General features: G+C 34.8%; 1 protein-coding gene across 1 annotated transcript in view; it reads left to right on the forward strand.

Annotated features, from left to right (window-relative positions):
• Positions 1-26,166, forward strand: part of LOC144435540 (protein sidekick-2-like) — a 52,473-nt gene that overhangs the window by 2,410 nt on the left and 23,897 nt on the right. The window contains exons 2-13 of the mRNA XM_078124129.1: positions 9,577-9,840; positions 12,853-12,933; positions 13,359-13,559; positions 13,854-13,959; positions 14,432-14,610; positions 14,982-15,139; positions 15,697-15,817; positions 20,985-21,101; positions 21,678-21,848; positions 22,476-22,757; positions 23,495-23,629; positions 24,891-25,058. Coding sequence (XP_077980255.1) covers positions 9,577-9,840; positions 12,853-12,933; positions 13,359-13,559; positions 13,854-13,959; positions 14,432-14,610; positions 14,982-15,139; positions 15,697-15,817; positions 20,985-21,101; positions 21,678-21,848; positions 22,476-22,757; positions 23,495-23,629; positions 24,891-25,058 — 1,983 coding nt within the window. The remainder of the gene's footprint in view (positions 1-9,576; positions 9,841-12,852; positions 12,934-13,358; positions 13,560-13,853; positions 13,960-14,431; positions 14,611-14,981; positions 15,140-15,696; positions 15,818-20,984; positions 21,102-21,677; positions 21,849-22,475; positions 22,758-23,494; positions 23,630-24,890; positions 25,059-26,166) is intronic.

Consider the following 26,166-nt stretch of genomic DNA (forward strand, 5'->3'; position numbering starts at 1 on the left):
CATTTTCCTACTTGTCTATCAACTGTGTGAGGCAACTTTGAAGTGAAAAGTGAACATTCTGCTTCACAAGATGCTCTAATGGGGTATGAATTCCACCAAATTTGATGCACTATTGATCCTTTGTCAAGTTTATTTGCATGTTTTGGTACATGAACAAAAGCACTGTTTTGGTTGTGTCATTCAAGGTGACAGAGGTTCAGTGTACACCGTGAAGGACTATCCAGTAGCTCCAGTGTTCATCTTAGTTAAGTTTTAAAAATGTTCCATCAAATTTTCTACAGAGTATCTGCGTAGTACATGTACTAGTAGAAAATATTTCACACCATACCCATATTTCCAAGTGTTGGTCTATCTATGTCGGATGAGCGACATTGTTCTTCTACTTGACAGATTTCCTTGGTATACAAGATGGTTTGAGTGTGTGCATAGGCTCCAACTGGAAATAGCATTTCAACACCCAATATCTATTTATTGTACATGTACGTCCCAAAACACAGTCACATCCCATGAAATCAATCTCCTGTCAGCTGCAATCACATTGGGGGATTGACTCAACTGAAAGTGATATTATAAATCAGCTGTACACAGATAAAGCAGATATGGTAGCAGGACTAGGCTGATGACTGTGTTTACCCACTTTAAGATTGAATTAAACAATTATAAACAATACCTTTAAACTCACATGTACCTGTGTATGATCTAATGGATTTGGTGTAGAACATATGGTATTTGTAGTTGTTACAGGTAAAGTTTATGCATCATGATTATCAATCTCTTACCAAAACAGATGGTTCTTTAGAATAATACAGGTATTGAGGTTATGACAGCCCACAATGTCACTATTATTACTAGTATTTGTAACTTTCTACTCTATGTGCATGTGCTGTACATTGAAATAGACAAAGGGACTTGTGATAGAATGATATACATGTACATGTAGGACAGGTTCAAGGCCAGGGCTTGGCCTCTACTGGAGGTGACGGTAATTTTGAGATCTACATTATATCACTGGAGACATAGCAGTGGATACTGGTGTGCTTAAATTTCAAATATATCATTTCAGAAACATGTTCATGTTAGATGAGAAACTAGTAACTAAAATGTATGCTGAAGTTATGTAAACTTATAATATAGATGTTGATATAGATGTACAGTCAAACTTAGTGTGATACTTATTAGTATTACTGAGTAAACAGTAAACAGTAAACAGAAACAGTTGTTTCAAAGGCAGCTTATTTACACTGTACATTTTATATTTTCCTCCTTTTCCTGGCATTTATAAAAATCTTTTAAATCATGATTTAAAATATATATGGACAGTAGACTGGTACATTTTGTAATTTGCTATTTGGGGATTTTAGACCAATTATTGAGAAACTGCATGAGCTGTACATGTTAGACAGGGTATACAATCCATGTAAAATGACATCTGTACATGCATATATGTACCTGGTACAATAGCACATATCTACATTTAGGATTTTCTAATAGCAATACTATTTAAGGCAATAAATAACCTTGATAGGAACAGTCCACATATCCCCTTGATATGAACAATAATATGTTTCCTTTCAATTATGTCCTTTGTATGAATATAGAGTATAAAATGCATTTCCCCTGTCTTCTCCTTCGAAGTGTATACAACTGATTACACCTACAGCCTTCGTTTGATGGTCAAGTCAACCATTTTATGTCAATCTATAGCATCGAATCGGATATGAATTTAACAACAACTAAAAATATATGGTGTGGTAAATTTAGATAAAAGTCAGACATCACAGTGATATGGTAATTTGACCATTAGATAAAAGTTTCTTGAAGTGGATTGGAAGGAAATTGAATTCACAGACTCTGACTGCTTCTAGTTGTGGTTGTCATATACATGTAACATCCTGAATGATGTCCTGGGTGTGATCTCAGGAATTCCTGAAGTGACATGTTTAAAAGGACAAGTTAGACGCCTCCACAAAGATCAATGTAAATTGTCAGGCCCATTTATTGATGACCCACATAACCAGAGTCAGGCAGTGGGAACTAAATACTACTGCAAGAATTCATAAATCTAGCAGTTGTCCTGAGTTGATGGATGTCTTCCAGAAAATGTGACCATAAATCTATTGGTCAGAAAAGGTGAACAGCTGGATTAAATTGTAAGGCATGTAGATGAGTCTGATTATATGCCCTCTTTATGTGATTATTGTTACATCATCACAGCTGAAAAAGTAGAATGACATGACACAATATCAGGGTATGATGGCTTGTTGCTAAACGTAGCCTGTGTGTCTTCTGCTAGATTTTGTCTACTACACAGTAAGTGGAACTATGTGGGTAGAAAGTTGATCATCAGTAGTCCATAATTTACTGTCTCTTTTTATTTTGGATCTCTTTTTAGAAGTATGCCAAGAATGTGACATGTACTGTGGCCTGTAGAATGGTGTGGACTATCAAATAACACTGACAGACAACACATCACATCTTGTCTGATGAAGTGAAAGTCAAGTGTTATGTTTGATTAGTGTCTAGTCAGTTTGTGGTCCAACATCAAGGACACTGTGATTGGATCCATGTAGATTAATTCTAACTGTATTTCAGTAGACATGTATAATATTTGATTACTCCTTGTTTTCTCTTACAAGATTTTATTGAAATTCTTTTAAAAGTGACTGGCTAAATCAGTCTAAGCTAAATAGAGTAGACACTGGCACTTTTATTTTAAATTGTGATACACATTTTTTACTGTGCATTCTAAATATTTTGATGCTTGACCAGGTTTGCATCTGTGTATTGTAATTATCTTAATTAAGGAATAGCCAACCATGTTGCAATGGAAGGTGATACTGTAATTATTGCCAAATAGTAAAATACTAATGTACATTTTTGTAAATTGTACAAAGTATACATGTACCTCTGATTCATTTTAAAACTGTTTGTACATATAATTTAGTTAAAAGGCTTGTACTGTAATAAGCATATGAAGTGTGCATTAAACTGTCTGACCAGTGAAGTACAGTGTACATGTATACCAATTCTCTAAATATACCGTAATAATGATTTAAAAAATAACCTCTTTGTATATTACAATGGCCTGGATTAGTAATTAATCTGATATTGTTCAGTTGGAGAATGAAAACAGAAAATCTGTACGAGGAATTAGTCATCTTTAATTTCTACTGTCACTATGATAATTTGATTGATAATTTAATAATGTCATATTATAGGGTGAATTTTGAAAGTAAATCACCAGCAACACAATGGAATGCTAGGACACAGCAACTGTGATAGACCATACAGCCAGCACCATGGTCTGTGTATGTTGATATGTATGGGCAGTCATAGTGACTATGGTAGTGACAGACCCATGTCACTCTGCACCATAGATTCGTAATGCTGTAATCTAGTGTTGAAGAACTGTTGTTCCCATCAACATATGGATGGTATCAAATCAAATGTAGCACTTGACAACAGGGTTAGTAATAAAAATATCAAAATGCCATTATGATGAGTCGATGCCCTTTGTGCATCTAATGAATTATTTAGCATGTAACAAATATGCATACTACTCCAAGTATGGTGGTGTAATGATGAAAGCAGACAGCCAGAAAAGTGATTTACTGAACATTGGGGTAGATTTTCTGACCTTGTGGACTTCCACTCATGGAAGTTCAGGACATTCTGAGTCATTCTTCTCATGGGATGAAACTTGATCTGTCATATAGTAATCTAAAGACAATAATAAGTTGGTAAGTTGGAGAGGGTATAATTTCCAAAGAGATCTCATCTCTCTCCACATGTATCTTGTCACTAATGTCTGAAGTCAAGAATCATAAATGATTGAAAGTTGCCCTGTGTCAGTTCCTCTATAGGTTAGCTTGGAATCTGTGCATGGTACAGTATGATGGTCCAGATCTTTTCAAAGGAAAACTTAGTTTCCTAGATGGCATTTCCATATATATAAGAATCTATGTTTTTGTGATGGAAAGCAAAGTGTCACTGTACTTGGTGACAGAAGGGGTTCTGTATGTTTGTTCTTATAAAATCCATGGAGAGCATAGTGTCCTGGATAGCAACATGACTCTGAGTTTCTGTTTGTTCTCACAAGATCCATTGAAACCATATCATCTGGGGATGACAGCATGGGTTCTTGGATGTTTGTTCTCATAAAATCCATGAAAACATAGTGTACAGGGTGACAGTATGGGATTCTGTTTTTGTGTTTCCATAAAATCCATGGAAAGCGCACATCATGTGTACATGAAACATCTTGGTGAAGCCATGAATTCCTAGATGTTTGCCCATTAAAATGTGTGCTTTTCATTGGAAAGTTAGAGTCCCACTTGTCAACAGATTTGGTTTATTGCTGTAATTTATCAAATCCAAGTTTCCAATGGAAAGTATTTAGTGTCTCTGGTTGGCGACATGGGTTCCTGTATGTTTTCCCTCACAAAATCCACCCCAAGCACAACGATAAAGAGTCCTGAGTGAGGACATAGTTCCCTGTATGTATGTTTGCTCCCATAAATCCATGTTTTCAGTAGAAAGATGTCCTGTGTGACAGGGTTCCCTGTATGAATACTTTAGCTAGATGTCCCAGTATAGTTCAAAATTCTATATTGAATTCCAATATTCAGAGGTAAAAGTAACAATTTCCTTGATTTATACAACATAATGTACATGTAATATCAACAATTTTTCAAACAGTCTCAGGACCCCATTTATAATGTAGCTTTCATGAATATCCAGTGATGCTTATCATATTTACATGTACATGGTAACAGAGAAGAAATGGATGAGTGATTACTTGTTCATTAGAATACAATGATGCCTGCTGTTTTCCCCATTCTGCTGCTTCATAAAGTTTTAACTTGCTTTGGGCAAGAATCTGCCCTTTCTATGAGTCTTAGCAGGCTCAGTGGGTTTCTTCAAAATTGATATTCCAGCAGGTGGAAGTATTAGTATAGTGAAATGATGGAAAGTACATTGAATAACTACAGGAAGGTCAAAAGTTGAAATACACATGTATGCTATGATATGGGTATAGTTGCTTGTAAATGTACATTGTGTAATTTTTTTGTCACTAAATCAGCTTTGTTGACACATCAAATCAAATGATGTACATGTACCACAGACAGAAGACTGTCATCTTTGGCCGAGTAGTTTCACCATGCTTGGTGTAATAAACACAATAGAGTGTCTACAGTCTGAACAATTGTAACATGTATGTACACCCCAGTCACAGGCAGCTTAGTTTTCTGGTCATAGAGGGTGAAATAATTTATGTGCACTGACTATCCTTTAGGCCATTGTCATGAAGTGTCCCAACATGTCTTGATGGCATTGTAAACAATTGGGATTAGCCACTCATTGACTGCATGCCATTATCATGTCATTGTAGTAGCCAGTTCCTGCTAGTTGTGCAGGCAGACCTCCACAGAAAATTTGTGATATGCATGTAATATCAATGCTATATGTATGTTAATTACATAAAACATATTATGAAGACAAACAATAAAACTATGTAATGTTTAATTGTGCAAGCATGTACATGTAACAGTAGTAAAGTTTGTGGAATTTAGCAAGTCTGTCAAGCAACTTGCTATGATATTATGTATGTTTGCATATGTATGTAGATTTCATAACCTAGCCTAGGTTACACATGCATGAGGGCTATATACTTGAGTCATAGAAACTAGTTTCCCAAATGGTATCATTGACGGTGACAGTATTGTCCTGTAAATACATTATTTGTGATTGCCCGGGTAGGGAAACCTGGAAGCAAACAATTCTCATCATGAAATTGTCCAATACATAAAATGATGAATTTAAATGTAGATTCTGAATGATAAGTATATAAAACAGCTGTGACAGGATATATGTTGACATATTGAATGGATATGGGAAAAGAAAAGAGATGGTAGATCATTGAGGTTGTTCACCATGTCACGTTGCTTTCCCATGAACCTTAGAAACACTGCTGGTTCCATATAGATAAGTTTCCCATGATGGCGCCATGTGTGAATTAATGTTTGCCTTCTATCCAGTTGTGAGTGAGGAAGGAAGATAAATAATTGCTATCCTTCCCATTGGATATTGGCTAGCCAAAACATGCTAGTGGTTTTCCACTGCAGTTTTCCCTAATACTACTCCAGTATGATTCTTATGTTCACACACATGCTGTGGGTTGGGAAAGGAGGTCTACCACACCTTTCCATTATGGATATTTGTAAGCCAAAGCAAGCTAGTTTTATTCTACATGTACAGTGGTTTCTGTAATGTTACGTAGTATGATTCTTATGTTCACACACAGTGTGGGTTTTAAAGGAATGTCTACCACACCTCCCAAATGGATATTAGTCAGGCAATACAAAGAAGCACAGTATTGGCATCATTACGTTAATTCCAGAAGAATTATTATGTGTCTGTTGGCAATAATACTGTTCATTTACCTGTACAATAGGTACCCATGATAAATGTATTTAATTAATTCATTTTACTGTTATTAATTTGACAACATTCATAAAAGTTCCTCTGTTGACGTGTTCTACACTCGTATATAAAATTTATTTCATTGGAGGTCAGTTTCCCACATGTGAGGTTACACCACAGAGGAGACACTCCTGATATTAAATTCAGTTCACCATCAACTGAGGAATGTTGATGTATATGTAATAAAAGCTGTTTCTCAATTTACATCATTAAATAAAACCTACATATACTTCCGTTTGTCTTTTACAGTAGCAGTTAACAGATGGAGTTAAACTTCAGTTTTGAGTATTAAGTTACCATAAAATTGCTATGTATTGATTACAGAAATAAATGTTTTGTTTTTCATGTGAAGTGAGAACTTCAACAGAAGTCTTTATATAATACATTGTATTTGGTTCCACCCTATACTACAGACTAATTGATATAATAATACTTTTTGTTATGCCAATGTCCAACCACAATGCAGCCTAGAGAGTTGCCTTGTTCATATTACACCAGTAGAGAGCTTCTTGAGATAGTAACACCAAGATAAGTCACTGGGTGTAGAGAGCTTTTTGAGATAGTAACACCAAGACAAATCTCTACATGTATATGTAGGTGTAGAGAGCTTCTTGAGGTAGTAACACCAAGACAAGTCTTGGGGTGTAAAGAGCTTCTTGAGTTAGTAACAGTAACACCAATATAAGTCTCTAGGTGTAGAGAGCTTCTTGAGGTAGTAACACCAAGACAAGTCTCTAGGTGTAGAGAGCTTCTTGAGATAGTAACACCAAGACAAGTCTCTACATGTAGGTGTAGGTGTAGAGAGCTTCTTGAGGTAGTAACACCAAGACAAGTCTTGGGGTGTAAAGAGCTTCTTGAGTTAGTAACACACAAGTCTCTGGTGTAGAGAGCTTCTTGAGGTAGTAACACCAAGATAAGTCTCTAGGTGTAGAGAGCTTCTTGAGATAGTAACACTGAGATAAATCTCTGGGCTGCCCAAAATGATATCCTCTTTGGAGATCACTGTTTGACATTGCATTAACTTAACAATCTAATACAGTACAATCATCTCAATAGCAAGTATTCTATGCTGGCTTCAGTTAGTTATATTATTCAATAATCGTACAGCACCCTTGAAATGGGTGCAATTTTTATTTGCTGAAAGTGGATCTTACTTTATCCAATTATCTGTGCAGAATTTATTTATGATTTGAATCAATAAGTTAAGAATACAAAAAAGAGACATCCTGATTATACAAACATAAAGAAAAACCCTTGCTGTTTAATTCCATATGCAATTATAAATATCGCTATATGGTTGGAAAATGTCTGTGTTTGTTTGTTTGCTGCAATAGAACTTGAAACAGCAGCATTAGGCTAAAGTGAGGAGAGAATGTCGTAGTGAGATGAATTGTCTATAAGTATTACATTCTATAATACTATTGTTGTAATTACTGATGTTAATATCATTTTGGTCATGTATGTGAAATATTTTTACAGTGATTTTGAATTGCCATGTTTTTGTTTTTACCAGTGTATATATCATATTTACCTATATGTGTGTGTTATTTGCTTTACAGTTGTATTTGTTCTCTGATATAAGTGAAGATGTGTTTTTTTCTTTACCTTTCTTTCCTTTTCTCTCTCTATCCCCTATTACCTGAACTCTGTATGTTGTTGTTGTGGTGGTATTGTGCACAGTATGGTATGATGGTAAGAGACAATATATAGCCTTTAAATTTCTTTTGGCGACACTGCAATGTGATATGCTGTAATCCTGCTAACCCAGCTGCTGGCACTGTATGACATCATCCCAGCGGATGAACCCCACCCAGTCAATGTCAAAATTAAACTTTACTCACCAGTAGTTAATCATAATTCTGAATAATGAATACAGAAATTAACAACAAAATGTTAATTAGGGCTACTGCCTTCTCATTTCAGTCATCAAAATCCTGTCAAAATACTGTTAGTGCATGTTTAGTAGTCTGTAAGATACGATATGTTGGTGCAGCACTGTATTGGTCAGGTCCTCTCAGGTTGCTGATACTGCAGCAAGGCACAATATGTCTTTGTCATACAAACTACAAGTTTATCAACCTATTTCAGTTTGATTCTAATTTAACCCAGAATGAAAAAAAATGTCATTTACATATACATGTATATACACTACTAAATTTGAGGAATTTCTTGTATGATATATGCTTAATTATGCATTGTAGATCTATACATTGAAACAAAAAGTTGATTTGTACTTGATACTGATAGAGGTGAAAATACTGCTGGTATTATTGTCCAAATGAAAATGAGACCACACTGTGACTTCCCTTAGCTATTATGTAAGGTGTAGAGTCTAGCCCTTCTACATGTATATAATAACCTCTGTGCCAAATGCTTGGCCATAGCATAAACTTGATAAACTGAGCTCTGCATTGATAGATAGAAGCAGTCTACATGCTATTTTATAACTATGCTAAACAACTATTTTAAGATAAGTATTGCATTCTTTTCAATAGGCCAAGCAGACAATAAAAACAATTACACATTGCTTGTTTATAAACTGCAATGTTCAGCATGGGTTTAAATAATATACAGATGTAAAAGTATATTCTTTATCAGTAAAATCATGTCTTTTTCTGAAGAAAACTTTTTTTTTTTGAATCTCATACTATTAAGGGATACTTTTTTTTTCCTGGACAGTGGTGTCAGTTTATAACCCTTTCGAAATTAATATATAATGTCTAACTGTAACAAAGAATGCTTGTGATTCTTAACATCAAGTTTATGCCAAGTATAGATTTTCTTCTGACTGCATGGTATAACAAATGGCTTACTTCTATTTGTGAATATACGAGACCAATCTGAGTTTAGTTTCAGTCAAGGAAATAGAAAGTCATAGTGTAACAATGCTGGTTGATATGCTGGTAGTAAGTTAAACCTTAGATAAAGTGCTACTAAAATTATAGGATGCTTCATACACTTCATGCATGCTTATTGCACGTGCAAGGTTCTTGTATGATTTCAATGAATAAAACTACACTACACATTCATACTTTGTTGTCTGTACCTGTGTAGTATTGTAACTATGTAGTTGTTGTATTTTTTAAAATACAGCTTTGACAGCCCCTACAATAGTACAGCACCCACAAGATAATACACCCGCAGAAGGAAACTCAGAAATATTGAGCTGCAGCGCTTATGGCTCAGCACCCTTGGAGTACAGATGGAAAAAAGATGACATTTTTATTACATCGTACTCTACAAACGGATTCCATCCAATTTCTTCAGTTCAAAAGTCAGATTCTGGAAGCTACCAATGCATTGTCAGGAATGAGGTCGGATCTGTCATCAGCAAACCAGCACAAATACAAGTAGCATGTAAGTATACCTGACACCCCTTCTCTTTATTTGGTTTGTCCATTCTCATGCTGAAAAACCTCCATGTGAATAAACCAGGAAGTTCCTACAGGTCATAGAGGGCTGTCCTTCAAATGACAAAATAAGAAACATACACAGTAGGTGTTTTGTTTTCAACAGATCACATTGCTTGCAAAGCTGTTTGAACTCAATCCCATGTTGATTGTGTGGATTGATTATATATAAGTTAGTAGTAATTTATTGAGAAAGAAATTCAAGGGACATGTTAATAACATGAGAAAAATAACATCGGATAAATGGAAGCAAAGTAAGCGGAGACAACGGAGAAACTTTCTTTTGATGATACACTACTTGTAGATTTTCCTCAACTACATATTACATTATATTATTCATACACATTCTGGATTTACTGCAAGATTACTCTTCCTTATACATTGTGGGAATTTTGACAAAAGGGAGTTACGATCAGGATTTATGGTCTCCTAAATCTACCCCTATTAGTGGAACAAGGCATGCATGAATGGCCAACCAACTCCATGGCTCCACTAAATTCTGTTTCTCACAAAGTCATTTCAACTTTCAATGATTCCATATATCATTTAGAACATGTTTGCATATTCATCTTAACATATTTGTTATGAAAATTTTGGCACATTTAGCTTTAACAATAGGAAGACTAGGGGTATAAAACTATAAACAACTATGTTTACGTGCCATGCAAGGTTACAAGTCCTGATACTACAATGAACCTACCTGTGATGATAACAAAGGATTCTATTATGCACCACTTCTTTATTTTGCAAACTTCCTATGTACACATTGATGAATGCATCTAGTAATGAACAGTACAAATCAATATTTTTCCACTGTTTAAAATCATGATTGCCTCGATTTTCAAAATAACTTGCTACGACCTAAATTCTGTACAACAAAGGAACCACTGTGTGCATACATGAGATACAGAATGATGCCATGGCTTTCAAGGTTAAAATGAATGAATTAAGTTCAATTAGTCCTACAATGTCACAATGAATCAGTTTCTATTTTAGAATTGGCTTTCATACCTTTTATGGCATCTCTGTTACTGTCATCTGCAAACAATGCCCCCCTCCTCTCCCCAACACAAAATCAAGGCTGCTACTTTAGAATTCCCATACTGATAACAAAATGGTACCCATTCTTTGTTTGACAATCAATATACAGTAGTGGTTATAATATATGATCAGCCCATTTTGCTGTTCCATAGCTCATTGCAGCGTGCCTTCTAACTTAGCTAATTCACCTATGCACATCTTTCTCTTGTGACACCAAAATCTGGTGTTCCCTTATTTCAACCTATGTTGTGACCAGTGTGTGCAACCCTCTGAGCATGATGCACTGATAGCAATTTCTTGTGGTACACCAAAATCTGGTGTTTCCCTGATCTTACTATGTAGCAACTCACATGAAAATACACTCTGAACTAGAACAAAAACTTTATCATTTTATCAGCGAGCATACTGCTTCATTGTAATAGAAGACACCATCCCATATAACTGTAATTTTATTCACAAAATAATCTCTTTATAAGTATTATATGTATCTATCCAGCTGAAAGTCACACAAGTTCTACATGTCCTTTAGTCTAAAAACTATACAGATGGGCTTGTTTTCTATGATCTCTCTTCACTGAATAGTCACAAAGCTTTCTTTAGCATGATGTTCTCCATTTTGACCACCGACAGCAGTACTTTTATGGTATTGCATCATTTATATATACATGATGAAGTTTTCACATCATCACATGACTTACTTTCAAAATGGAGGTTGAGTTTTTAGTAAACTGAATTAAGTAATTTATGTAATTTATCTATAAGTAGTATAGTACTAATAGGTTGAAATCATAATAATGTTAAGGGTGCTGATTTTTGGGTGTGGATCCACCAATAAATTTGATTGGATTTATTGCACCATAGATGGAATACAACTATACAGATATGTGTACCCAGAGATGATTCAATATTGTTCAGGGTGTAACATATAAATAGTCAATCAATCATTACATCTAACAAATCAATCTCAAAAAATGTTCCATTTGCAGCGGGTGCAACTTTTAATTAAGCAATTAGTCATTCCATTTTTATACATAAATTATAATTTATTGTTCAAAACTGAAAAGTGTTTGAGTTTTGTCATGAGTCACTACATGAGAACATCAAATTGTTACATGCATCAGTGACACATCAAGTTGGTTGTGAAGACACACTGCACTGTACAAAGCAACTACACAACACCGTATGTCCTGTCATGATACTTTAATATGTATCTTAATCTTAGTATAAATACAATAAGTTTCAAACTACATTGTGCGGTCTAACAACACTCTTTGTCAGTACTATTCATATTTCAGATGTTGATATTTTGCTTCCGACCAGATATTTCAAACTTTATCTTGCATGACATCAAACACATAGTACATGTATAAGTTCCACTTTATCTATTTATGTATAAATATTGAAATATTAATGCTCCTCAAAGTTTTGTTATTTCATTCATCCAGCTACACTATCTTGCTGCCAGAGGGCATTGTTTATAAAATGGTGCCAGATCAGTCTGTAATGTGTATAATTATCCAGTTCTGGGTGGGTTGGGGTGGGGGATTTTTATATATACTTCATTACTGTTAATCTACCCGACTTACACAAATATTGCCAGATTATTCATAAGTTTCACTTAGTGTGTAGTGATGCCAGACACCTAGTTTTGACTAGGTTGAAATGATTCATATGTAAATGTTAACTATAGAGCTATCACAACCAGGTTTTGTTTGTTACATACATACATATTTACTTGTATCTTTAAAAGTAGGGGATGTTGAAATGTGAGACTGACATAATGTGTGTACATGTAGTTAATTGATTTTAAACATTAAAATCTTGCATTGTTGTCCTTTATGTCAGCGTGATTGGTGCATTATGCAAATAATCGGTTGTTAATTTTACTACAATGTGAAACTTATCTCTTTTTGTCTAGACATTGAAAACTTTCAGGGGAGTGCAACACAAGAAATAGTTCAGCAAGGCCAGGCAATACAATTGTCATGTCCTCCAATAGGTGAGTTGCAATTGTTCCAAATATGACTATGGTTACCATTGGCCTCTCTCTCTCACTGATAACCTCTATATCAAACCCCAAAACTTGTCCCTGGTTCTTTTGAAATAATAAAATCAATTAAGAGGTTTTATTTATTGCCAATCTTTTATTTTCACATATAGTTAACTTAGTATTGGGCATATTGGATTGTAAAATGACTAGATTTTTATATCATTTTGACCTCAATTAAAACAATTACATAGATTTTTAAACTTGATTTTAACTGAGAATAGGTTTTAGTTTTCTTTCACAAAGTAACAGTTACAGTTTAAAGATTTCATTTTCAAGACATATTTTACATTAATCCAGTCATGTGTATTGTGATGACCCCTGAGGATGAATAATGTATTTACTGAAATTTTACACCATATTGTTATCAATTACAGAGAGTGTTCCAGAACCTCTGATCACATGGAAAAAGAATGGTCTCGTTGTCAGTGGAATTACAAATCAAATCAAGACACTAGACAATAGATTGGTTATTTTATCTGCCTCAAATTCAGATGTTGGACAGTATTCATGTCAGGCACTTAATCCAAAGACAGCACAATTCAAAGACAGTCCAGCAATTACATTGAGAGTTGAAGGTAGGTTTAAATCAATGTTATGTGTTTAGTTTGTTTGGGATTGAACACTGTAAAACAGAGAATGGAAAATCTGCTAAAACATTGTCTATGATGAACACTGAATATTAATGTGAATTTAATAATAGCTTTGAACATTGTGATATCACCTAAGCACTCTTCTGCTGAATTCCACAAATTCTTTGAAACATGCAGTTTACTTTGCCGAGAGTATAGCATTGAGTATTGCTCCAACTATTGTTGAATCATCTCAGCATTGAATTCTGAAGTCTTCTAAACATAGTGTTAACTTTGCAGGGAATGTGCCAAGCAGTGTAGCTCCAAGTATAATTGTAACACCTCAGCATACTTCTGTCAAACGTGATGACCCTGTTGTCAAACTTCAATGTATAGCAAATGCCAAGTAAGTACATGTACATTTTTTTTTCTTGATTTGTCTCATTTTAATATTTCCTGTTACATGCCTATGAACACTTTCTGGATATAAGTGCTCTATAAGTGCTTATTTATTATTATTATTATTATTATTATTATTATTATTATTATTATTATTATTATTATTATTATTATTATTATATAAACAACAAACAACTTTCTGTAATTTAGAAATTTTGAAGGTGTCCTTGCAATCAATCAGTCAATCAATCAATATATTTATAATCATATATTTTGTAATAGAGCTGTTTGTGTATCAGCTCAATTGTAAAATGCATTGAGTAATGGCTAAAAGATGTCAGTAGGTTTATTCTCTCTTGCAAGTCTGCATAAGTCATCATTAACCCTGTGGAAAGTGATAATCTTCATCACTTGAGTTACTTAAATATAAGTTACTTTACTTCAACACCACTAGTAGTATTTGTTATTCTTTCCACTAGACCTTTGACCTCCATGACAATCACATGGCGACATAACGGACAGTTAAAGAGTGGTAATACTCCAGAGTATGCGATTCTTAATCCTACAACAGCAGAAGAAGGTGTTTATGAATGTGAAGTTCGATTGATAGGGTATTCTTATGGCCCAGTGAAAGCCACAGCCAACATTACTATGCATAGTAAGTAATCATTGATGACTTTGTACTCGCTCTGACATGCATAGGCATATGCATTGTGCACACGCACATGCACATACATAGACTGACAGACAGATCGACAGACTGACAGACGGACACACACATGCACACACACATCTTATCCATTTTCTCCAAAACAAAGAACTATGAAGAACTCTCTGTTGGGAGAGAAATGTAGTTAACACATTGATAAAAACAAAATAATACAGTATTACTGTCATAGAGGGTGCTCTAGCTGTACACCATGACCAGAAGATGTTGATGAAAGGATTGTATCATATCAGTGATTTGTAGAGTTACATTTTTGGCATTATTGTGTTGTCTACTAAGGAAAATCCTGATTTACTTTGTAGCATCGCCACAGTTCATCATCACACCATCGGCAGTGGTTTTAGGTGAAGTTGGCTTTGTCAGTGAAATCCAATGTCAAGCTGTTGGCGTGCCTGCTCCTACCTATACTTGGTACAAAGATGCCATCAAAGTTTCTACAATAGCAGAAGATAGATACAGAGTAAGTACAGGTTGAAATGATTGTTTCCCACTTGTAAAAGTTGTTTATGAAATGAAGCTGACATACATACATACATACATACATACATACATACATACATACATACATACATACATACATACATACATACATACACACACACACACACACACACACACATACATACATACATACATACATACATACATACATACATACATTAAAATGAAGATTGCTTTTTTTCAGAAATTACATTGTACAATTCACAAACATAACCACATTACCAACTACATTATGGCCATATTTTGACATTTTTATGAAAAAAAGTTTGAGTGAATACTGTGAGAGATTCATTTATGAAGGGAGGAATTACATTTTCTGAAAATAACACATTGCCAACAAGGCCATATTTTAAATTTTGCTGTCAACAAATACTGAGTGATTCATTCATGAAGACATACAAGTTGTCAAGAAATAAGTCTTAATCTGATATATCATAAACAATACCATCTATCACAAGAGTGAATGAGACTGACAGCTTACAGGTGATCAAACTAAGTTGTGTTAATATATTGTAGGTACTTAATACTGGCAGTATACAAATCAGTAATGTGAAGACGGAAGACGAGGGGATGTTTCAGTGTCTTGCATCCAATGATGTTGGTCATCAAATAGCACATACATGGTTTCAAGTACAAAGTAAGTATTGGATAGATTTTGTTCATTGACTAAATTCTCTGTTTGTCAGGAATGTTGTCATCAAATACTATTGGTATGTTCTACTTCTAGTCAATGACACCACCTGTGTTCTATCATGATATACAGGAAACATAGCTTGAGAGTTTGCCAGGAAGTTCTTAGGAATCTTCAGTCCTAACAGTAGACTGCAAGATTTGTTGTTAACATTGATTTAATCACTCCTTACAAACATGTTTAGTGAATGGTTCAAGGGCAATGTCACTCCAAGGAATAAAGGTACCCATAGTTTCATAAACTTTGGGTTCTGGAGAGTTATTTCATGATTTCACATTACATATATGTCACTTCGTTGCCAGGCAACACCAAATTGGAAGTCTTTTTCTCTTTGATGTACCATTGCATCATGGGTCTTAACAGACATGAATATTCACACTAAATATTCATGACTATTTATCTAAAGGAAATACTAGTAGTAGTCTGCAAGATTTGATGTTGTGTACACTCCTTCAATAATAACTCCTTACAAATATGTTTGGCAAATAAGTATAACTGAATGACTGACTTGTTATTGTGCACACTCATTGTAAATGAGTTTAGTGAATGTTTATCTGAAAGACTTGTCATTTTATCATTTATTACAAATATTTCTATGAAGCACCAACAGCAAAGAATCTTTCAGTCTACCCTAACCACAAATGTATGGTTTACATTTCTGTGGTACTTCTCTCTCATCCTGTGTGGCCTAGTATTTGAAACAGAAATTGTCTTCCCCTGGTTATAACCATCAGTCTGTGAATGCTTGTAAGTGATTCCTGGCTTCTTAATTTCAGTAACACAGGAAATGAGCTAATGTATATGTCTGATTGTGTGATGCCCTCAACCTTTTACCTCTGTCATGCAAGTAACAACCGATCATAACAGTCACTAATAAAACCACACTGAAAATACAGAATATTTGAATTAAGAATGATATAATATTATTTTACACAGTGGGCTAACATGTTAATCTCACAGAGTTTAAGTAGTTGATATGTTTCATATTGGCTAAAGTAGATTGGACTTGCGTGTGTTCTAGTTTATAAAAGATGATTACATCTCAATGCTTTAGTTACAGTTCACAAAACACAAATATTAACAAAAACTTAATGCACATGAACTGAAGTAACCTGCATTTTAGAATGGAGGGACTTGTATAGGAAATAGCAAACAGCAAGTTTGGGAATGTATTGAATTATAAGCTGTGATGGCAGACCAATAGAAATTCTAAAACCTTATTATCTAGGTTGCTTCCTGATTCAGAGCTAGGTTTATTTTTATTGTCTAACAGGTAGTATCAAAATGATAAATTCTGATTTATTACATGTAGACAAGAATCGTGACTTCCACTCTTTTGATGAGAATTGTAACTGATTATTGAATTATTGACACTTCAGTAATTCTCCCCAATGGTTATAATGCCCTCTGTGTCTGATACTGTAGAGATTTTACTGGAGGCGTGTTGCTTATACTGATTAACATAGAGCATTAAACATTGCCTCTGATACTTATGTGGTAGAACACTTTACTGAAGAGTGTCACATACAGAATTAATCCTTCAACATCATGATATGATGTTCTGAAAACTTACAGCCTACTATGCCAGTAAATGTAACCATTGGAACAAAGTTACTGATTAATGCTATTGGTAATTTGACATCTGTTACCTGTTGGACATTTGAATTGTGATGGTGATGGTGGCTTCCATCATAAAGAGTTCCAGTTTTTCACTGTCATCCAAGTTCAGCAAATTAAACTAACGCTTGCTTTGTTTTTAAAGTCTTTCTTTGCAGAAATATGTGCATATTGTGGTGACAATGGCTGGTGGCAGTCACAAAGACTAAAGTCAAAACTGTCTACTGTTGAACATGCATCTAACATAAGTTTTAACGTATGACAATGTGTAGAGAGACAACATAACTATGATACTGTCAAGCAAGAGTAGAAACACAGAGTCTTGTTGTTTGTACAATGTGTGATCCCAGTTAGGAAGGGCAGTTAAAAGGGAATACCACTGCAGGAAATAAAGGTATTTTCATAAACCTTGGGTTCTGGAGAGTCATTTCATGATTTCACATCAAATAATATTCACTCGGTTGCCAAGAAACACCAAATTGAATCTATTTCCCAACTCTATTGTTCTTTTACTAATACACCAAGGGATGATGTGTCGTAGTAGACGTGATTATTCATTAGATTAATGCTGAAAATTCATGACTTTATCTGAAGGAAATAACCTCTTAAGAGTCTTTAATAATATTCTGATGAATAATCATGTCTGCTAAGACCCATCATGCAATGGTGTATCAGTGAAAGAAGAAGAGAGGTGAAAAAGAGTTTCAATTTGATGTGGCAATTAAATCGAGCAAGAATTATAGGATGTGAAATCAAGAAATGACTCTCCAGAACCCAACGTTTATGAAAATACCTTTATTTCCTGGAGTGGTGTTTCTCTTTAACATAGTGTTCACTCACATGTCCATTGTTATATTTCCATCATGGAATAATCCACTGGGTAGTACTTACTACCAGTCAGTATATTCAACAGTTCAAACATAAAACAAAGTGGCAGAAGACAATTTGTGTATTGTTCACAGTGCTTCAATAATGGTTTGCTTTGAAAAATGTCAGCTGCTGAGTGGCATTATATGGTGAAAAGACACAATATTCTGAACTCAAAGAGAGAACTTATGAATAAGTTATAGACTGTGTACAGTGTGTTGAAAACAAAGCTGTGTGTTAACTTCCTTGTTTGACTGTATTCTATGCATTCAAGTCCCTACTTTGTAAGATATGTTACTCTGTAAGATATGTTGTGTTGACACCATCATATCTTACAGATCAACTATCAAGTCCCATAGTTGATTTATTGTTTTCTAATGTATTTCCTTTGTGTCATACTATGTTTAATTACATAATTATAGGTGAAGAGTCTGGGGAAGGTCAGTTGAAGTGTCTTCCATGAATTGATGTGACTAGTATATACACTTGACTTGCCAAACACTGGCACCAACATCTTAATACTGCATGGGTTGATTGACTCTTCATTTCATGTTTACACCCCTGGCTGTTGCTAAACATTAATGATAATATGATTAGTGTGGTATATTAAGGCATGCTTGTTCTGTTACAATATTTATACTGTTCAGTGTTTATATGTTGACAAGATGTGTAGGGGGGGGGGGGGGAGCAGATCAAGAATATTCCAAACAACAGTGGTACAGTTGAAAACAATTACCACCAGCATAAGTAACTTCAAAAAGTCAAAGAAATCGTACCCCTGAGAATCTAGCAGTGATTCCCGTCATCTAGTGTACTTACACAACTGACATGAGTACTCCCAGGTCATGACCTGTATAGCACCAACAACGGCTGAAAGATCATTATTTTTCCGGGAAATGTCCTGAGAAATGGATCAGTGTGTAGAACCAGGTGCCACACCCCTGTCTAAAATTTATCTTAGTACCCTACATCCCCACTGAGCATGGGATGAAGTTTTCACAAAAGAATGGACAGATAAAGATTTAGACACAGATATACAATAAGTGAAAGAAAATGCAATTTGCCGGGCTGGGTGTTAGTTCTTGTTTGGGAGATCCAAGGGCATACAATTACTGATAATAATCTGTATATTACTATTCTAGATTCACAAGAACCTAAGTTAGCAGTGGTTCTTCCAGGTTTTTGTGATTTGAGAATTAGTACAAGGGGAAAGGAGAACAAGGATCAAGAAAGCATAACAAATATATAGAAGTCTAAGCAAGCCAAACTTTGGTATTAATTACCAAGTCCTAGATTAGTACATGTAGATGCATTGAGTATACAGCTGATGACAACATAATTCACTATACATGACAAATATACTGACCTGATGATGTTTGCTCTGTTAACAGAGCAAAAACTGATCAGAACTTTTCGAGTTTTGTTGAGACTATCCTGTTTTCATTTGTCTTGTTAAAGGCCAGGGTTTCAGTCCCAGGTTCTCGTATTAGTATTATCTTATCAGAGTAGCTATAAGGATTACACAGGATTATTCTTTTTGTTCAGGGCCAACTTTTTCTATAACTTTGTCAGATAACTGTTTTTCACACCTAATGTAATGTTTAATCCTTTTTCAAAGTGGGCCAAACATTTATGAGTAGAATACATAATTATATATCTGATTTTTATCTGAAGTTCCTCCATTACAGTATATCCTCCAACTGTAATAAGCCTGATTACTAGCCCATGTACAGATTAAAGTATTATTTAGATAAACAAGCATGCCTTGATAGTACTGCTCTAATTTTTATCAGTAGTCGAACACATTATATAACACTTTGAAACACTTCAGTTTGATCTAAAACCGTAAAATTGACTGTAAAGTCTAAGGGTATGGTTAGTGGCATCTCTGATTCATAATCTGTATGAGGAATTAAAACAAATTTGATAAAACATCAAATGATACTTTATCTTGACATTCTGGATTTATAACAAAAGACTAGAGATTTGTTGCTGGCTTTATAATCTAGTGATCCTAATCCAAGTCTGGCTTTATAATCTAGTGATCCTAATCCAAGTCTGGGCTTATAATCTAGTGATCCTAATCCAAGTCTGGGCTTATAAGCTTGTCCAGCTGAGTAAGCCTTAGTAATGTATGAATCACATTAACAATATGTAGGACAGACATGTCAGTAGCAATCCATCACACCTGACATGTCAGTAGCAATCCATCACACCTGACAGGTGGTTATCACTGGTTACTTCTTTCAAATGACTGCTAACTCAACCTTCTAGGCCGAACATAAGTGGGCGCAATAATGTCATAGGTTTATATTAATGTTCCAATTGTATTAAACTTAGATCTTGATTATGATTTTTGGGGATAATTTCAAATTTAGGATTTGTGGTACAAAGGTTATAAGCATAGGCATAGGTTAGGATTGCTAGATTAAAAAAGCCATCAACAAGTCTGTAGGCCAAACACTATTGTATCTATACTTACTTAATCATTGCTACTATTAACCATCTGATGAAGAGTTTGAATTTAAACGGGCAAACAGTAGATAAAGAATTGACATAACGGTGTATGGGATAAGTGTAGTATAAGAATTGTATAGGTGTATACTAAGTTGTCTTGTTTTTGTTGCAGGTATGCCACCCTCAATAACACAGCCACCAAATAATACATTTGTGATAGACAGCTTGCCTGCTAGGATGATATGCCGTACAACAGGGGCTCCACAACCAGATATAGTGTGGAAAAGAGGTACGTTTTGGTGGTGTTGTAAAATATTTGGTTTCAGAATGACACTTTACTTGCTTTCTTTTGCCATCACATTATTTTGGATTTGATACAAGAGTGAACAAATTAGCTCAGATCTGATGCATCACCTTTTCTAAACTATTTTCATCTTTTAGTTCTAGTTCTACTTTACTGTATCTGTACTGTAATAATTTTGGTAATGCCAGACTAAACACTGTACAAATTAAAGCATACATGCACTGTGCAGAATGTTAGTTTTATATGTTTTTGAGTACCCTGGTAGTACAATCATATAATTCATTTGTTTTGTCTGTATTGGAGAGGTGACAGCTTTCTTGATATATTTGAACCCCAAATATTCTACTTCACTACAACTTCACTCTGATTAATTGTAACGTCATTTTTGTATAGTCTTCAGTGATTGGCTGAGATTGTGTCACATGGTATAGACTATTGACCCATAGTGACCTTAATTTGCATATAGGGACACTAGTCACATTCTATTTTCCTTGGGCAATATATATAGATATATATAATGGTGTTGTAATTATCCTATTTTACCACTTCTTGTCTGAATAGGAGAGACAATTATTGCGAGTGAGAACAATAGAATAAACGACCGCTTTGCACTGTCAGACAATGGAGACTTACTGATAACACCAGCTATACAAGAAGATACTGGCTTATATACCTGCATGGCTATCAACCCTATTGGTACTGCCAATGCTAGTGCTACGTTAACTGTACAAAGTAAGTGTTAGTTTTAGATAACCTAAGAGGCCAGTAAGTTTGAATGCTGAAGTAACAAAATGTAAATTGGAATTTGGATTTAGCAAATTTTGAAACAGGAGACTTAACTTGCAGGTATACATGTACTTGTGATGCTGATTTCATTAATTGTCCGTTCTTGAAAATTAGTCCTAAATTAACTTGTATAAGTGATAGGAGGACTGTAACTTTATTTGAACAAATTACACATAATATTAATGTCATCAATTTAATTTTCAGATCACTGTACTTCTCATGAAAAACTGATTGAGCTTGACATGAAAAACTCCTCCACAGCTCTCTAACAATCTCTTGTAACACCTAATACTATATTTCACATTCATTTTTGTCAAGACAAAGATTTTAGGCTACTTGTGATATCATCACAAGTGGTTTCCCCCATAATCCCTTGCAGGAAATCCTCAAAATGGCTGAATACATGTCAAATGTAGTAGAGCCTCTTTACAAGATTTCAGAGTTGAGTAAGTTACACAAGGTGTTGTTTTATCACCTAAAATTTAAATTGATAGCTAGTAGTAATCAATACAAGTATACTAAAGGCAGTAATAAGTCTGACAGGACCTATCCTTTAATACCATTTGCTTTCAGTTCGCACCAGGATATCAGTCTATCCACAGGACACCAGTGTCATCAAAGCTAGAACAGCCACCTTTAAATGTGAGGTAGTCCACGATGCCAATGTAGCAGTAAGGATTGTATGGTATAAGAATGGTGTTGAGATTGAACTGGAGGGTACAAGGAGAATCTCAATGCTGCCTGATGGGTCACTGAAGATCACTGGGGCTCGTAGTGATGATATTGGCAACTATACATGTAATGTAACATCATCTGGTGGAAATGATGACAGAACTGCTAGACTGGAAGTCATTGGTATGTAAATACATATATCAGAAACCTACATTGTTAATCCTGGTCAAGTTTTGTACTGATCGGTCAATTGGTAGATAGTAAGTGATGGGCTTTGGTGCTGTAAGACTTCCAGCAAAGACTTACGAGCATGGTTTGACGAGAATTGTCAGTTGTAACATGAGATGTTGTGTGTGTGTGTGTGTGTGTGTGTGTGTGTGTGTGTGTGTGTGTGTGTGTGTGTGTGTGTGTGTGTGTGTGTGTGTGTCTGTGTCTGTGTCTGTGTCTGTGTCTGTGTCTGTCTGTGTGTCTGTGTGTGTGTGTCTGTGTCTGTGTGTGTGTGTGTGTGTCTGTGTCTGTGTCTGTGTCTGTCTGTGTGTGTGTGTCTGTGTGTGTGTGTGTGTGTGTGTGTGTGTGTGTGTGTGTGTGTGTGTGTGTGTGTGTGTGTGTGTGTGTGTGTGTGCTTGCTTATGTGCATGTGTGGGCACATATTTATGTTTTAGTCTATACATTATTAAAATTAATGAAAAGTCAGTTGTCATATTGTTTATTAGTTTTGCTAGTTCAGGGACATTTCCAGTCAGTTATCAAAAACAGTATGTACTGTCATACTCAAATAACTGTAATATCTATATCAAATCAAATTTTTTCTTGTCAATCCCATTTTGTGTACATATTCAGATTTCAATATCTTGCAAAGTAATAGAATTATTTATACTGAAACAGCACTTATCTCTGGTACACCTGTATTTCAATCACAGAACTGCCATATGCACCTGGATATGTGCAAGCCAGACTAAGTGAGACTCAAGCAAGGACAATAGATGTTGTCTGGTCACCATCTTACAATGGAAATCAACCACTTATCAGATTTATTGTACAAATGAAGGAAAACAGTAAGTAATGAATTCATACCATAGTTGTATCATTTATCAGTTTGCCACATTTCTCTGCAAATAGTGCTAAGAACTTGCTGGTCGCACATTTTTTTTTTTTTTTTTTTTGAAATTGAATCAGTTTTGCATGCCACTCAATATCAGTTGGTCAAATTCTAATAAAAGCAGTGCTTCTTCACAAAAAGTACCAAGAACTTAAAAGATGTATGTATTTTGTGTCCACTACCAGGGTTTATTCAAAATGGGAAGTTGCTGTAGTCTTCTGTTACATTATTACTAATATGAAATACTTGGCAAGTACATACAGGGTCTGCAGTTTCTGGATGGTGCAAGTGGTACAAATAGCTTGAATATACATTTTAATAATATTTACATGTAATGTGCCTTGGAAATAAACTTTCTAAACTTTTGCAGTTATGTCAAGAAAATGAAACCCATTCTCAGTGAAAGTCAAGAAAAACAATGAGGGGTGACTTTACAAATATTTAAAATAGAGGTCAAAATATTATCAAAATGAAGCCATTCTAGAATCTAATGTGGCCACTGAATATTTTGTTAACTCTATGTGAAATTAAAGGTAGTTGATTTCCTTGGAAACAAGATAGTGAACTCCCAAATTTCATATATTATTTCAAAAGGCCTTGGAACAAGCTTTCCAATGGTAAAGTTTGGAGAGCTTTAAGATATTGGTCCATAAGGTGCATTCTCATGGATGTAGCTAGTTTTAAAAGTAGCTGGTAAAATGTGACAATTAGGTGGTAATATCTAGGCACGAGACTCATAAATCTGACCAATGTCAGAGGGAAATATATTGGTTGGAACAAAAAATTTGAAACAAACACCTGAAAAAGTAACCAGCAAAATGTTGGAGAGTAGTTGGTTGTTTTTACCAGTGATCGGCTTTTATCTACATTCGTGATTCTGCCTTAAATGGCTAATTTACAATCCCAGTTCAGTGCCTCAATACTTTGAAAATATGTATCAAGCCAATATTTTCATGAAATACAGTCCTAAAAACTCAACTATTTTCTAAAATACAGTGACACATTTCTTTCCTGTATATGCATGATACCATAGTCTGACATTAGGAGATAATGTAACACTCTCTAAAACAGCAGATTCTTAGGTACTGTATGAGCTCTGTGAGTGTGTTGCATGGTAGAAGTCATCTAGCATAATGACCGTCATGTTGAGGTCACCACTATTTATTATAATTAATATGCAGAGTACGCCTGTAAGCTTTTGTGTTTTATCCCTACAGACAAAGATTGGCAAGTAGTACTGTCTAATGTAGGACCTGTCTCTCCATCGGTATCCATACCAAACTTAACACCAGCTTGGACATATGCATTTAAAGTGTGTGCTGTGAACGGTGTTGGTGAAGGACCATACAGTCTACCAAGTAGTAATGTTACTTTACCAGAAGAACGTGAGTAGATTTCTAGTCTTAATTTTAAAAAATACACACTTAGACTGTTGTTTGTACTTGTTTTGTCATGTATATGAAACAACCCTGTCATAGTTTATGTATATAATATTTTGTAAACTTCACTCAATTATCATTGTTGTAACTCTTGTTTTAAGACCTCAGGAAAACATTGTGGCTGTACACTGATAGACTTAACAACAATACATACTGTAATTCTCACCACTGTACATACTGTAATTCTCACTACTGTACATACTGTAATTCACACTACTACACATACTGTAATTCTCACTACTGTACATACTGTAATTCTCACTACTGTACATACTGTAATTCTCACTACTGTACATACTGTAATTCTCACTACTGTACATACTGTAATTTTCACTACTCTACATACTGTAATTCTCACTACTGTACATACTGTAATTCTCACTACTCTACATACTGTAATTTTCACTACTCTACATACTGTAATTCTCACCACTGTACATACTGTAATTCTCACCACTGTCTATACTAATTTTCACCATTGTACATACTGTAATTCTCACTACTGTACATACTGTAATTCTCACTACTGTACATACTGTAATTCACACTACTACACATACTGTAATTCTCACTACTGTACATACTGTAATTCACACTACTACACATACTGTAATTCTCACTACTCTACATACTGTAATTCTCACTACTGTACATACTGTAATTCACACTACTACACATACTGTAATTCTCACCACTGTACATACTGTAATTTTCACCACTGTACATACTGTAATTCTCACTACTGTACATACTGTAATTCTCACTACTACACATACTGTAATTCTCACTACTGTACATACTGTAATTCACACTACTACACATACTGTAATTCTCACTACTGTACATACTGTAATTTTCACTACTGTACATACATATACAGATGTAAAGAGGCTTGTTATCTAAGGAGTCGTAGTGTTAGGTTTTAGTAATGCCATAGTAATTTTGACACGGAAGCCCAAACTTCAGCCCTTTTAAATTCCTGTCCAAGGCAATATAATTGTATGTTTATTTACAGCTTGGCTTTGAGTAGTTAATCCAGTATTTTTGGTAAGGA

The sequence above is a fragment of the Glandiceps talaboti genome, chromosome 5, assembly GCF_964340395.1.
Source record: "Glandiceps talaboti chromosome 5, keGlaTala1.1, whole genome shotgun sequence".
NCBI lineage: Eukaryota > Metazoa > Hemichordata > Enteropneusta > Spengelidae > Glandiceps > Glandiceps talaboti.